Source organism: Syngnathus acus, chromosome 6, assembly GCF_901709675.1.
Source record: "Syngnathus acus chromosome 6, fSynAcu1.2, whole genome shotgun sequence".
Lineage (NCBI taxonomy): Eukaryota > Metazoa > Chordata > Actinopteri > Syngnathiformes > Syngnathidae > Syngnathus > Syngnathus acus.
The window spans coordinates 11,902,491-11,915,238 of record NC_051092.1 but is presented as its reverse complement, the minus strand read 5'-3'; the positions used below and the strand labels follow the sequence as shown (position 1 = coordinate 11,915,238).

Below are 12,748 nucleotides of genomic sequence, written 5' to 3'. Positions count from 1 at the left end.
CAAAAGTATAAACCAAACAAGTTGGGAAATCTTGCTGACTAAAAAGATGGACAGGAAGTGAACATCAACTCTCATGGTGGAATACGCCAATCACCAAGGTTTTCTATCTAATCTTGGAGGCCTGCCTCTCCTTTGCTCCGACATTAGAAAGGCGCCATCACTTTTGTACTTTTTTGTTTTCTCTTTCCCGCATGTTCAACACTGACACACACACGCACACACACATCGTCTCCCCTTTCTGGCTGGCTCTCAGTCAAACAAACAGAGCTTACGAGCAGTGCTTATCGCTCTCGTTTTAATTAGGCCGACACAGCAGAGCGTAATGCAGCATGGAGGTTTTTCCCTTTTGGATGCAATTGTAGAAGTTAAGACTCAATGCAACTTTGGATAACCAAGTCACTCCCAATTACATTTGTACATGTTTTTTTTAGTAGCACTCACCTCTGGCGACCTTTCAGAAAGGCGAAACAGTTTTTCCCTGGCATCTTTTTTGATGGCAACCTGTGTAGGTCTCTAGGTTCGTGTGCCTTCTGCGTGTTTCGGCAGGGGAAGGTGGGTTTGTCAGCATGTAATCAATACAGTAATATGATAAGGCGCACTTCGGCGCTGTCATTAAATTTACATCTGCAGCCCAAGGGGGCGAATTTGGACTCCACACCAACCCGCCAAGTCAACACATTTGACTTTACAAGCAACACTGCTCTTGATGCTTCGATGTTGCTGACTATATTTGCTGCTTTTTGTTTTTATATGTGCAGGAAAGGGAATCACGTAGTGTGGTGTCGTGTAGCATTATGCAGGGAGTTACTTTTGCGACAGACTGTATACGTTTTTTGGCCATATTTAAAGCTGCTGACTACTTGCTGCTGATCACGTTCACATGTGGGTGTATACATACTTATATATAATATTTATTATTCATGTATTACTGCCACATGCACCGATGTTCTTGTTCAGTCTCCTTTCCTGATGTAAATATGGAGAGATATTTCATAATATATTCAATACATTGCTTGGGGTCAAATTGAATTGTAGACTAATCTTCTATTTTGCGTTTCAATTTTTTTCCCGTCATATGCTAGCATTAGGCTAGCAGACTAAGTGTGCATGTGCCCAACCGTCACTTTTTTTTAAGAGCATGAACTTGTGGCAATCAGTCGCCAGCTCCTTCCTTCACTCACCAGCATCACAAGCCTCTCACGTGCCACCATCGGTTCAAAGTGACCACGGCTGTCCGCCTTGCTAAAAATACCCTTAAAGAGACATCAGCACAGTTCTAATCTCTGCTTCTATTCGAGTCTTGTTTCGATCTCGACAGCCCCCTCTCTCAAATCAGTGAGCTGTAACCCGGTTATAATGAGGAGCCACAGTCCAATCATTGATGTTCATTCATGAGCAGGCTGGCAAACAGAGGAGCGGTGCGACATCTGGCTTCAGAATGGGCCTTTTGAGTACAAAATGAAAGTCAAAAATGCTCAAAATAGAAAGGCATGGATGGGTGACGGTTGCTTTACCGAGAGACTAAATGCGTTTTAATAGTCCCCCTGTGTGATGTGTTTATCCCAATTAAAGCGTGACACATACGTCACATTTTTGAACGGGGAAATGCTTTCAGGTTTCAAAGAAAATTACCAGAGCAGCTCTCACAGTCGCTCTTATTGATTAAAGTGAAGAAGTCTCCAGAGATTCAGACGGGTTCCCAAAGTGGCCGTTATTAAGGCTTCATGGATGCACGGTGACATGTTCACACGCTGTTCTTATTATCGGATTATCTTTTGCCAATGAGTGGAAAGTGCCCTATAAATTGGATGATGAAATGCAGAATATATCTGATCAGGGATTAGTCCACTTCACTCCCTAAATGTTCATGCGGAGTGGCAAAGTTGACTCGTCTGCTCAACACTTATTACAATAGGTACATGAACAAGTGTGCGTGTGCGTGTGCGTGCGCGTGCGCGTGTCTGTCTTGTCTAGTAATTTCAAAATGAAGGCCACAAGGCTGTTCCAGCATTATTTTTCAGGTGTGCCGTTCATCTGTGACTTCTCTTAGCACCTTTTCTGCTTGGCATATTAAGATGGAGAAATGGTACCATCTGTGTGTGTGTGTGTGTGTGTGTGTGTCATCTGCGTGTGTGCACGCTGAAGTCAACCTGCAGAAGGAGGAGATCCATTCTCTCATCAAATATTCACCAGCGAGGCTCCCAGCAGCCTGCTGCTGCTTTGGCCCTGCTATGGCTGCCTGATGGATGCATTCACACTCAGAATATGCCACAAGAGGCCATTTTTTATGTATATTTTGCTTTAAAGTTTTATACAGTTTGTCTTCCAGTGCTCTTCTTTGCATCGTATATAAGACGAGGCATATGATGCCTTTTTCCCCTTCCAGAAAGAAAGAAAGAAGAAAGAAAGAAAGAAAGAAAGAAAGAAAGAAAGAAAGAAAGAAAGAAAGAAAGAAAGAAAGAAAGAAAGAAAGAAAGAAAGAAAAGCCTTATTAGGAGGGCTTATTACGTGTGGCCCAGCCACACACACCTATCATATTGTGTTGGTATTAACTTTTCCGCTTCCGAAATCAAACCTTACACGCTAATCTTGAGAGTTAGGTGATGTATTACATTTGAGACGAATCTTTCTTTTAAGCGTGGCACTGGAGCAGCTTTGTGGCCACTTAATGAGCATTAGCGTGCTTCTGCAAAGATTTGGATGGATATTTCTGCAGATGCCTTTAAGGACGCGTGGGGAAAAAAAACTCTTTCACGTGTATAATCAAATCACTCACATACGTAAATCCTTGCATTTGTCAACATTTGCCTTTAGAGTTCCTCTAATGTTCACTGCTTCCAAGGAGCATTAAAATTATTTGATTTTATTAGGTGAGAAACATTATTTGTGTGGTATAAACATCCAGTTTATTTTCATGTATACATTTTTTATGCATTAATTATTTATATTTGTATTTTTTTTAACCTGAAGGTATGAAATTACAGCACTAATTACAAACTAGATCAGGCCAAAATACAGCAAAGCATTTAACAGGACCGAGAAAAATTACCTCGTTTGCCTTGCTAATCTACCACTGAAGAGCTCTGACATTCAAAGTTTGGAACATGAATGACGAACATTTGCCAAATTCTGAGAAAACGTCATCTGACATGGAACATGTCATTTGCCGTGATTTCATCTGTTGGTGTATTACCGATCAGTTGCAGCTGTTGACGTTACGAGTGATGTAATGGCAATGATGCAGGGATGAGGAAAAAAGGACGGGATTAGCGAGGACTGGGAAACCACACCCCCTCCGGACAGAGTCACAAGAGTAGTGATTACACCCAGATTAATCGCACGGGCTACATCACACACACACACACACTGGAATTATATAAACGTACAAGTGTATAAACCTCTAAATGTTCCATCACGCCAAAATACTATCTGAAAATTTGCCTGGAGCAAGTATCCAGCATATCTGGAGGGCTTTTTCTTGTTTGTCCCCCAAAATTAAATCATTAAACAAGAGATGTGAGTGAAGAGAGGAGACAGTAAAACAGGCCTAAATCCAGATGTCAGGGTGGGAGACTAGTTGTTGCTTAACCAAATGTTAGCACAGAACAGTGATTCTTAACTGTGGTCACCCTGGGACCGGCATATTTCTATTGTTGGAAACATGCGACCCATTTTTATAAACATTAAGTGGAATAAAGCATTGTTTGTTCAAAATAGCCACAGAAAATATTTGTGCAATATGTTACATTTCTAAAGACAATTTCAAATGAGTTTAACATAAGCATATTGTTAGCTTGGACTCACCAAAGACTGCACTATATTGTATTTGAGTAGCTAGTGATCAGAACTGGTCAAATTCCAAAATGGTATTGAGTAACATTTCCTGACTCATGTCATTTTTTACTAGTTGTGTGCAACTCAATTTTAGGTCCCGGCCCACCAGTTGAGAACCTGCTAGCGTTCCGAGGTTCGGAATCTGGCTCGTTCTTTTCATGAGTGTCTTTCTCACTTGCATCTGCTAGCTGACCCACTTGGAGTCTTGCTGATTGCATGCCAGATCATCGAAAATGTAAGGAGTGGCCCACGCAGCAGTGCAAAAAAAAGGGGGGGGGGGGCATGAGTCATGGCGCATGGTCTCAGGTAGGACTTGCTCCTTTTCATTCCACACGTTTTAATGTGCTTTGCTTACGTCAACACTTGCCACGTTTGCCTGCAGCTGTCAGCTGATGATCTCAGGCTTACTCAGGTTGCTTTTTGACCCAAAATGTCATTCTTTTAACAGGAAGTATATTATTATTATTATTATTATTATTATTATTATTATTATTATTATTACTTTATTGGGACTTAAAACTGCACATGTGAAATCATATGAAGCAGGCCACTGAAGCATCATTGGCTCCAGTTCCACTTTAGCCCCCCTTCCTAGAAGCCATTCACTCGACTCAAAGCAAACAAAGAATCAAATTGATGTATTCTAACTGCACTTTAATGTATTGCATGTGAGCAGCTGCACCACTGAGATAACATGTGTTGGCCCATTGCTATTGTCTTTATCATCTCTTTTTGCGCGCATTTTGTGTGCTTGCGCACCGGCGTTCATGTTTGCCAGTGGCAAATTTGCTCTTCCCCAGAGAGGCAAGTGTCCCATGCAGAAGGACAAGCTTGCTGCCCGAGCACTGATAGTGTTTCTGTGGAGCTTATCAAGGCCGTTGGTGCTGGATTCAGTTTAACCTTTCCTTTTGGTGAGAAAAAAAAAAATGCTGGATGAAAGTAAAAAGAGATTGCTGTCTTCTGCCCAATGATTGTAGTGGTGATCCTTAATTACTGGTCGTTTTCTTGAACCAGGGCAAGAATATCCTCATCATAATTGTCTACTTTAAATTGTGCACTACAGACCTTTTCAATGGTGCCTATATAATCTCTTTTACTTTTGATGATATCTGCTCAAAGTTTTGATTAGTTTTCTGTCAGAGAAACTTCTTTTACTCTAAAGATTGCTAATTTATACATATATATTTGATGTATTAATTACTGTCCTAGTTAAATTAAACATCACATTGATTGCAAAGAATATGCAGCAGCACTTTTTTGGCATTGGTTCTTGAATTGACATTTTCTTCTTTAACTCAATATCAAGGGACGTTCGCATTTTATTAAACAGATTGAGTTAGAATTTGGAGCCAGCCCGCTGGCTAATTTTATTTTAGTAATGAGCATGCACCAAATCCTTGCTCACAGGTCATGGGAAAAATATTTTCTGACAGTTTCTTGAAGAATTTGTAAGTTAGTTGCATATGCACACATTTAAGCACGATATTGTGCCTTTGGGGGGGGGCAACTTCGTCAACTTGTTTATCACCCAATTAAGTTCGGCACAGGAAAGGCGTGTGGTCTTCATGCCGCAAGAACGCGCTGGAGTCCTCTTGGAGATCTGCGCCCACAAAGTACATTTAAAAGAACTCCAAGAAGAGCTCCACTTTTGGAGGTTGTAAAGTTGACCACTTTGGGTGGCCTTTTGGAGTACATCTACCCTCAATCGTAATTTTTAAAAATAACTATAACACTATTGGGCAATGCATACTTGCTTGATTGATTGTTTTTAAGTGCATTGACCAAATTACAGTTAAAGAAGTTAATTTGGTCCTTGCCCGCTTTGGTTCTTCTGTATATATGTGGCTATTGTAGAAAAGGCCTCAGCTAACTATGCTGGACTTGACAGAGAGAGGCAGAAAGAGCGCTTTGATGGGGACATGTGTTGAGCTGTTTCAGAGCTTGTTGCCATGGTAGCCATATGGAATCTATCAGCAGCATGAATTCCATCCTCAGATGCCTTTAGTACCCCGCTGGCTCAGGTGGACCACGGCTGAATTTGAATGAGTGTGAAAAGCCCTCTGTAAGTGTGTGAGTGTGTGCGTGTGTGCGTGTGTGCGTGTGTGTGTGTGTGTGTGTGTGTGTGTGTGTGTGTGTGTGTGTGTGTGTGTGTGTGTGTGTGTGTGTGTGTGTGTGTGTGTGTGCAATAACAAAATCAGTAGCATGTCCTTCAACAGCTTTCACGCTGAACCATTAAAAAGGAAAATAAGCTCTGATGACTGCAATGACCTGCAGTCACATAATAAAATATATCTGGGTTGTGCATTTTGCATATGTTATGCTCCAAGGAAGGAAGTCATCAACTGTGGTGCGGCCGATTTTTCACGTTTGTTGTTCCCAAATGAGATTTTTCTCAAAAAATATAACTGATTTAAAACTTTTCTGTGAAACCCATCATTTTGACTGAGATGCGTAGTTTAGAAAATTGGGGCAACGACTTCTCCAAGATTTGAATTTAACTACTGAAATCAGATCATAAAATATATTTATGCACTAATTTGGATATGTTTAGCTTCAAGGGATTAGGAAAAACTGATTTTGTGCGTTCCCCACCACCAAAATAAAAAATTAAAGAGGCAAAATAGTGAAATAAAACTGTGTTCACTTGCTATATGCTAAAATTCTTATATATATGTTGTCATGTTATGAATCTAGGAAGTATTTTAGGGCCAAAAAGTTTTTATTTTGTGTTGATTCTGTGCTTCTCTATTTTTTGTTGCACCACCCGAAAGACGAAAACATTTCCCACTCCCCCATCTCTTCAAATTTCAATCTGTTGTTCACTAATATGAAACTTAACATTTATTTAGCTTCTTCAAGTGCTTAATTTTTCTTTTATTGTCATTTAGATCTTGATTAGAATACAAAAAAACAAGTTTCTGGTACAGTATAGTGGTTTTGTTTCATTTAACTGTACAATGAAATGTTCATAACACAAACAAACATAACAACAGCATTACATTTTTCCAGTTTATGTTTGTCTAAAAACTACATAACCCAGAAACAGAATAAATTATCATCATACGTCAGCGTAGTAATATTAATAACAACAATATTAGAAGGGATTTACTTATAACACACGCAACTCTGGAAAAAAAACAGAGACCACTTCAAAATTATCTGTCAGATTTTGCTCTTGATATGTACAGTCAATGTTAAAATCTACGCACATATTTTCAGAATCAGCCCCCAAATTGCTGCCACCTGAATGTTCCATTCTAGTTTTTGGAGTGATCACAGGGTTGTGTTTGCACCAAACATCCAATACCTTAAGGAATTGTTGCCAAAACGTTCAACTTTTATGTTATTTTGGTCTCTTAATTTTTACCAGAGCTGTTTTATTTCTGTCATGACAGATACAGTGAGATACACATGCAGTGCGTTCAGAGCACGAGTACAGTTGTAAAGAGACGGCAGAGTGCATTGGGATTGACGGCGGGGTCAGTCCACGGGATCTTGTATTTACAGTGTGTCTTGTCTCCGCGGATCAATGTCCCTGTCACCTAATTGCCCGGCGCCCCCTTGCCTCTGAGAGGGGAGGACCTCATTTTTCACACGACTGACCCACACACAACCCGTCTGTGACAGATGATCGCTTTGTCTTTTCAAAGTCAGTCTGAAAACCAAACTACAGTAAATGTCAAAATGTTAACATCTCACATTGGAATTTAGTAGGAGAAACACGGGAACTGGATATGTTACGTTCCACAAATATGATGGAATTTTGTGATTAAATGCTCTAATGCCAAAACAGTTGACTTAAAATTGTCAGCATGGTAAATAATGTGGTTATCACATTCGCCTCACAATCAAAAGCTTCCGGGTTTGATTCTCGGATCTTTCAATGAGGCGTTTGCTTGCCTGGGATATTCCCTTTTTCTTTCCAAATACGTGCATGTTAAGTTAAAACTGAATGGAAGTGTGAATATGTCCAACTGTGCCCTGAGATTGGCAGGCGACCAATCAAGGGTGTGATCCACCTCTGGTCCCAAAGTCAGGCACTCGCTCACCTAAATACGAACAAACACTAAAGAAAACTGATGGCTTGATGAATTGGATGTAACTACTCTGGACAACACTGAAACAGGCTCAAATTCAAATTGTGGCTTGTTCTCCGGTGCTTGCATGTCGCATTCTCCCGGAACTCTATTTTCCTCCCAAACTCCAAAAAAACATGCGCGTTTGGTTCACTGACGACTCTAAAATATGCATAGGTTGCAAATGTGAAATTGTCTGTGTGTGCTTGTGACGAACTGTCAAACAATCCAAGGTGTGATCATTTGTATTATTTACAATGTGGGGGTTTTTTTTGGTACTAAATTCTCTAAAGAACAAATGTGAGTGAGTGTGAGTGTGCTTCTCAGGTGTCAAGAGTGTGCCTGGGGGCTCGATGACTACCCTCAGCCGCCCTGGCTTTACCTTTCTTCACACCACTTGGGGGGATAAACTTCTTTTTGTTCTTTTTGCGTTTCTTATCTGGGCACCACACCTTCTCACAATACTCTTCCACTCGCTGGGCGTCCCTGTAATCAATCAGCTGGAGGAACTCTTTGTACCACTGCCTGGAGTGTGGGCTCGGCAGGGAAGCTGGGACCAGAGTCCTGGGTCTGAAACTGGGGCTCGCCACGGGGTTGACATGCGACTGGCAGGGGGCTCCGCTTTTGTCGTTAGGCCTGATGGCGGACGCCAACGCTTTCCCGCTGAGCACGTGCAGAGTGACGCGCAGCAACGTGTGCACGTAGCCGTGTTCAACCGTCTGGCACACGTACACGCCCGCATCGGAGCTGGTGACGCTCAGAAGGAGAAGCCCGTGCGAGGTCCAGATCACGCGCTCGTCCTCGTGAACCTGCCAGTATAAATCAATGGGACTTCTTAAATGTATGGATTAATAAAACGTTTAACACAGAAACTTAATGAAACATACTAGTTGTGTTTGGTGTTGCACTAACTAATACTCCCCAAATATTCTGTTTGTTTGTTTATTTGATTAGTTTTCTAGGGTAAATTATCAAAATACAATGTCTAAACTGCTGGCAAATTATGGGCCATCAAGAAAACTTAATTAATTAATCTTTAGATCGCCCTCCTCACTCCCCAGTGTATCCTCGGACATGCTCCCCCATACCTCAAAGAACTCCTTGCCCCAAAACCTGCCACCTGAAGCCTCCGTTCACCCAACTCACACCTTCTCCACGTCCCGAAAACCAAGTTGCGCATCATGGGCGACCGGGCCTTCTGCCATGCAGCCCCCACACTGTGGAACTCCCTCCCCGGCCACTTAAGAGCACCCCAATCCACTGACTCTTTCAAAACCGGACTTAAAACTCATCTCTTTACCCTAGCATTTCCGTAATCCAGTTTCTCACATCCTGGTTGTCGTCCAGTTGTTTTATACTTGTCTTTGCTTTGTTTTCTTGTTTTTACTTGCCATGTAGCACTTTGAGATTCCTCCGAATGTAAAGTGCGTTATAAATATAATTTATTATTATTATTATTAATTTGCCAATCCTTCAATCATCAGGTTAACCATATCTAAGTATCAATTTTTTAAATCACATTTGATCCTTTTTTGGTCAAATGACATGCAAATGTTTGTTTGCTAGTTTTGCCATTTCAGAAAAAGCTTGTGTGACTTGATGATGACAATTGTCAACAATAGCATTTCTTTCCACAGTACAATTCTCTGCGCCTCATGGTGTCCGAAACTGACCTGTTTTTTGTCGTCTCCATTTTGTAGGAACCAGAGCACCTTGGCATGAAGTGATCGAGGGACGCAGCTGAGCAACGTGCTGTTACCCTCCACACCAAACACCGTCTTTTCCTCGGACTTATGCCATTGCTCATCTGGATGGACACACGGGATTAAGATCTCATTTAAGCATTGTTCATATTTGTAGACCATTTCTTTGACATACAAAGCAACTGGAGCCAGTTCCTTTCCACTCACCATCAATTTGCAGGCCATTGCACAGCTGGACGGCGTTGCCGTGGCGAATATCCTGTCGCCTGAATCGTCTGCTGAAAATGAGCAGCAAAAAATAAAATGGATGGAGGGGGATTTTTGTATGAGCGACAGAAGCATTGGTGGACAACAAAAAGAGGCCACGAGTAGTAATATAGTACAAGTATGGAGTATGTACTTTATACATACATTTAAACAAAGGAGTTTTTTGTATTTTTATATTTTTGTTAAAGCATGTATGTACTTTTGCACCTCTGCCCTGTGCTTACCTTTTGGTGTAGACTCCAGTTGGGTAGTAGCTGGAGCAGGCGAAACCATCCCAAGCGCAGTAGGGGTCTCGAGCTAGACAACAGTCGGCGCATTCAGAGCCGTAGAGGGCGCACTGGTGCAATTTAACCTGGGCCACGCCCACGTCCGAGCCCACGTACAACTGTTGCTGTGAACCCCCAAAACCATAAACAGGAAGTTCAATATGCTCAACAATTCTACTCCCAGCTTTGATGACAGAACACAGCCATGCAAAGTGATGCAACATTATCACCTTGTGGTTAAAAAGCAGAATTGCAGGAATGATCAATTTTAATCCAGCCAATATAAACAGGGAACATCGGATGTATTATGCTTGCACAAAGTGCACATAGATATTCCGTCTTACCCGTTTTGCTGATATAATAAGCTCTTTTATTGGAGCTGGAACCTGGGAAGAAAAAAAGACAGACGTCTGTGTCAAAACAATAGTAGCATAGGGACGTGCATGAGATGCAGTAAAGACAAATATGCTTTTATATTTTCAGGGCCATTAACTAAATTCAGTGGGTTAATTTTATTTTGGTTATTGGTAGTTTAGTAGATACAGTTAATTTCCTATTCAGTGATTGTAGATGTGAATGGCAGTGTAAATGTTTCTTTTCTTGTAATTGAATTAATTGCCTAAAATTCTGAAAACTAAAAGAAGATACTTTGTTGCAACGTTCACACCTCAAACACTTGCAGCTCCTCCAGCAGCACTTCTTCCATTGTGTCAGCGTCTTTGTTGTAGATTGTGATCACTTTGAGCACCAGCGCGTCATCTAAAGGAAAGAGACAGAAGTGGATTGTTTAGGGTCTGTCATGCCATATTTTGACAAATCAATCCATCCATAGTACCGTTTCATACTGAATTGTTTTTTATCATACCATATTGTACGGTATCGTACCAATATATAAAACCATACGGTACATATTGTTTAATACTTACTAAATTTTATTGTACCACATACCTCTCATAACTTGTTGGGTACTGTGTCACATTTCATTATACAAAACATTATTGTAGCTGTCCTTGCAAGGTTAACTAAAGAGCTAGTAAACAATGCGTGTTGCCATAAAGAACAAGCTGTACCTGTCCCAATGTAGAGAACATGGTAGTGTCCATCCTGGGCTTGAACTCTGTCCACCGCAATCTGAGTCAACTTTCTCGGGCTCGGCTCTGTTTGCAGGAAAACCGGCCTGCGATGTTGTGGAAGAACTGGACGATACATCATGGGGTGAGCGCGCACAAAGCGCAAAACCTCATCTGGGAACTCCTTGGAGCTTGAAAAGCCGCCGCCGTTGACTTTGCTGGCGCACTACCAACAAGATGACAGATTTAAAGCGGTGGAAGTAGAGAAGGTAATTAATTGCATTGGCACGGCTTTGCTGTGTGGATGACAAAAAGCTGGTATGGTGTGGTCTGACTCATCTCTGACTTACTTTTACCAAAATACCCCAAGGATCAAGAATTGTAGCGTGCTATTCACTCTCTTGTTTTTTAATCTTTCGAAAATCAAATTGTTTTGAGTGTGCAGCCCTGTCCCGTTTGAGAGTGGCTTTTGTTACCATGGTGACAAGCACTGGACTTAAGAGGGTATTTATTTGTCCAAGCTAAAAAAGTGAGTGCAAACTGCAAAATGCACATGATTCTGGGATTAGCATGGATTGCATTTTCCTTTGTGAATGTAGCACTTCATCCACTACGGGTCATCTTATTCCAGCGATTAGAACAATGGGTGGAAAACTCGATTGCTCTAAGTTAGTTCAAGTCCTTGGTTCAAGTCCTATCTTTAGGACAGGCTATACTTTGCTGCAATTGGTTAGTGAGTCTCAAATAAAATGCGTATGACTTGTGGGGTCCCTCAAGGCTCAATCTTGTGACACCTATTGTTCAATCTGCACATGCTTCCATTAGCTATTGTGTCCTTCCACAACTGCCCGGGTGACACAGATCTACGTTTCACTGTCTGAAAAAAATCAATTAAGAAACAGGACGTACAGATCCAGGCCGTGGGTAGGGCACTCTATCCTCAGAAGGTGTCCAGTGATGCTCAGGTCTCTCTCTGAAGGCAAAGGGGCCATTAAACGCTGCTCGGATGTCGTCCATGTGATAGACACACACTGCATAGCCTTTAAACACCGCACTGAAAAAGAAGACTTTAAGTGATCAGTCTGCCTTCATGCCATGAAACACAAATGTTGTCTTCCTCACCTTGTTGTGCTAAAAAGGCCAAAGATTTCTGGGTTTTTCCCATCTTTGTTCTTCAACTCATAGATGTCCTCTAAAAAAAAACGCAGAATTTATTTTGGAAGTACTGTAGATACAGGATGAAAGAGGTAAACCGCATGTCCTCACCGAGTAAATCAAAGTGAGTGTCAATGCCGTCAGGTCCAGCCACAGAGCAAATGAGTCGAGTTTTCAGAAAAGAGCTCCATCTGTTCACCAGCATCCTTTGTCCTCCTTGATCATTCTGAGACGCAATAGGACACTAGATGATGGCTGAATGCGCTCTCAGCACTTTTGGCTTCATGATGGATTTTGTGCACAAAAAGCCATAACAATATATCAAAGCCTTACCGCACAGACTCGTCCGACGCGGGTGAAAACCGCCTTGTTGACAC

General features: G+C 41.6%; 1 protein-coding gene across 2 annotated transcripts in view; it reads right to left on the bottom strand.

Moving 5' to 3' along the window:
- Nucleotides 1-7,580: 7,580 nt before the first annotated feature.
- sema3e (sema domain, immunoglobulin domain (Ig), short basic domain, secreted, (semaphorin) 3E) overlaps nucleotides 7,581-12,748 on the bottom strand; it is a 19,557-nt gene continuing 14,389 nt past the window's right edge. The window contains exons 7-17 of one of the 2 annotated variants that reach the window (XM_037254338.1): nucleotides 12,705-12,748; nucleotides 12,483-12,597; nucleotides 12,339-12,408; nucleotides 12,126-12,270; nucleotides 11,217-11,442; nucleotides 10,814-10,905; nucleotides 10,491-10,532; nucleotides 10,105-10,271; nucleotides 9,821-9,891; nucleotides 9,584-9,717; nucleotides 7,581-8,719 (exon numbers count right to left, since the gene is read on the bottom strand). The exon at nucleotides 12,705-12,748 is cut by the window's right edge and continues 99 nt beyond it. In XM_037254338.1, the coding sequence (XP_037110233.1) occupies nucleotides 8,234-8,719; nucleotides 9,584-9,717; nucleotides 9,821-9,891; nucleotides 10,105-10,271; nucleotides 10,491-10,532; nucleotides 10,814-10,905; nucleotides 11,217-11,442; nucleotides 12,126-12,270; nucleotides 12,339-12,408; nucleotides 12,483-12,597; nucleotides 12,705-12,748 (1,592 nt within the window). In that variant the 3' untranslated portion in view covers nucleotides 7,581-8,233. The remainder of the gene's footprint in view (nucleotides 8,720-9,583; nucleotides 9,718-9,820; nucleotides 9,892-10,104; nucleotides 10,272-10,490; nucleotides 10,533-10,813; nucleotides 10,906-11,216; nucleotides 11,443-12,125; nucleotides 12,271-12,338; nucleotides 12,409-12,482; nucleotides 12,598-12,704) is intronic. The other variant, XM_037254339.1, reaches the window with a different exon arrangement.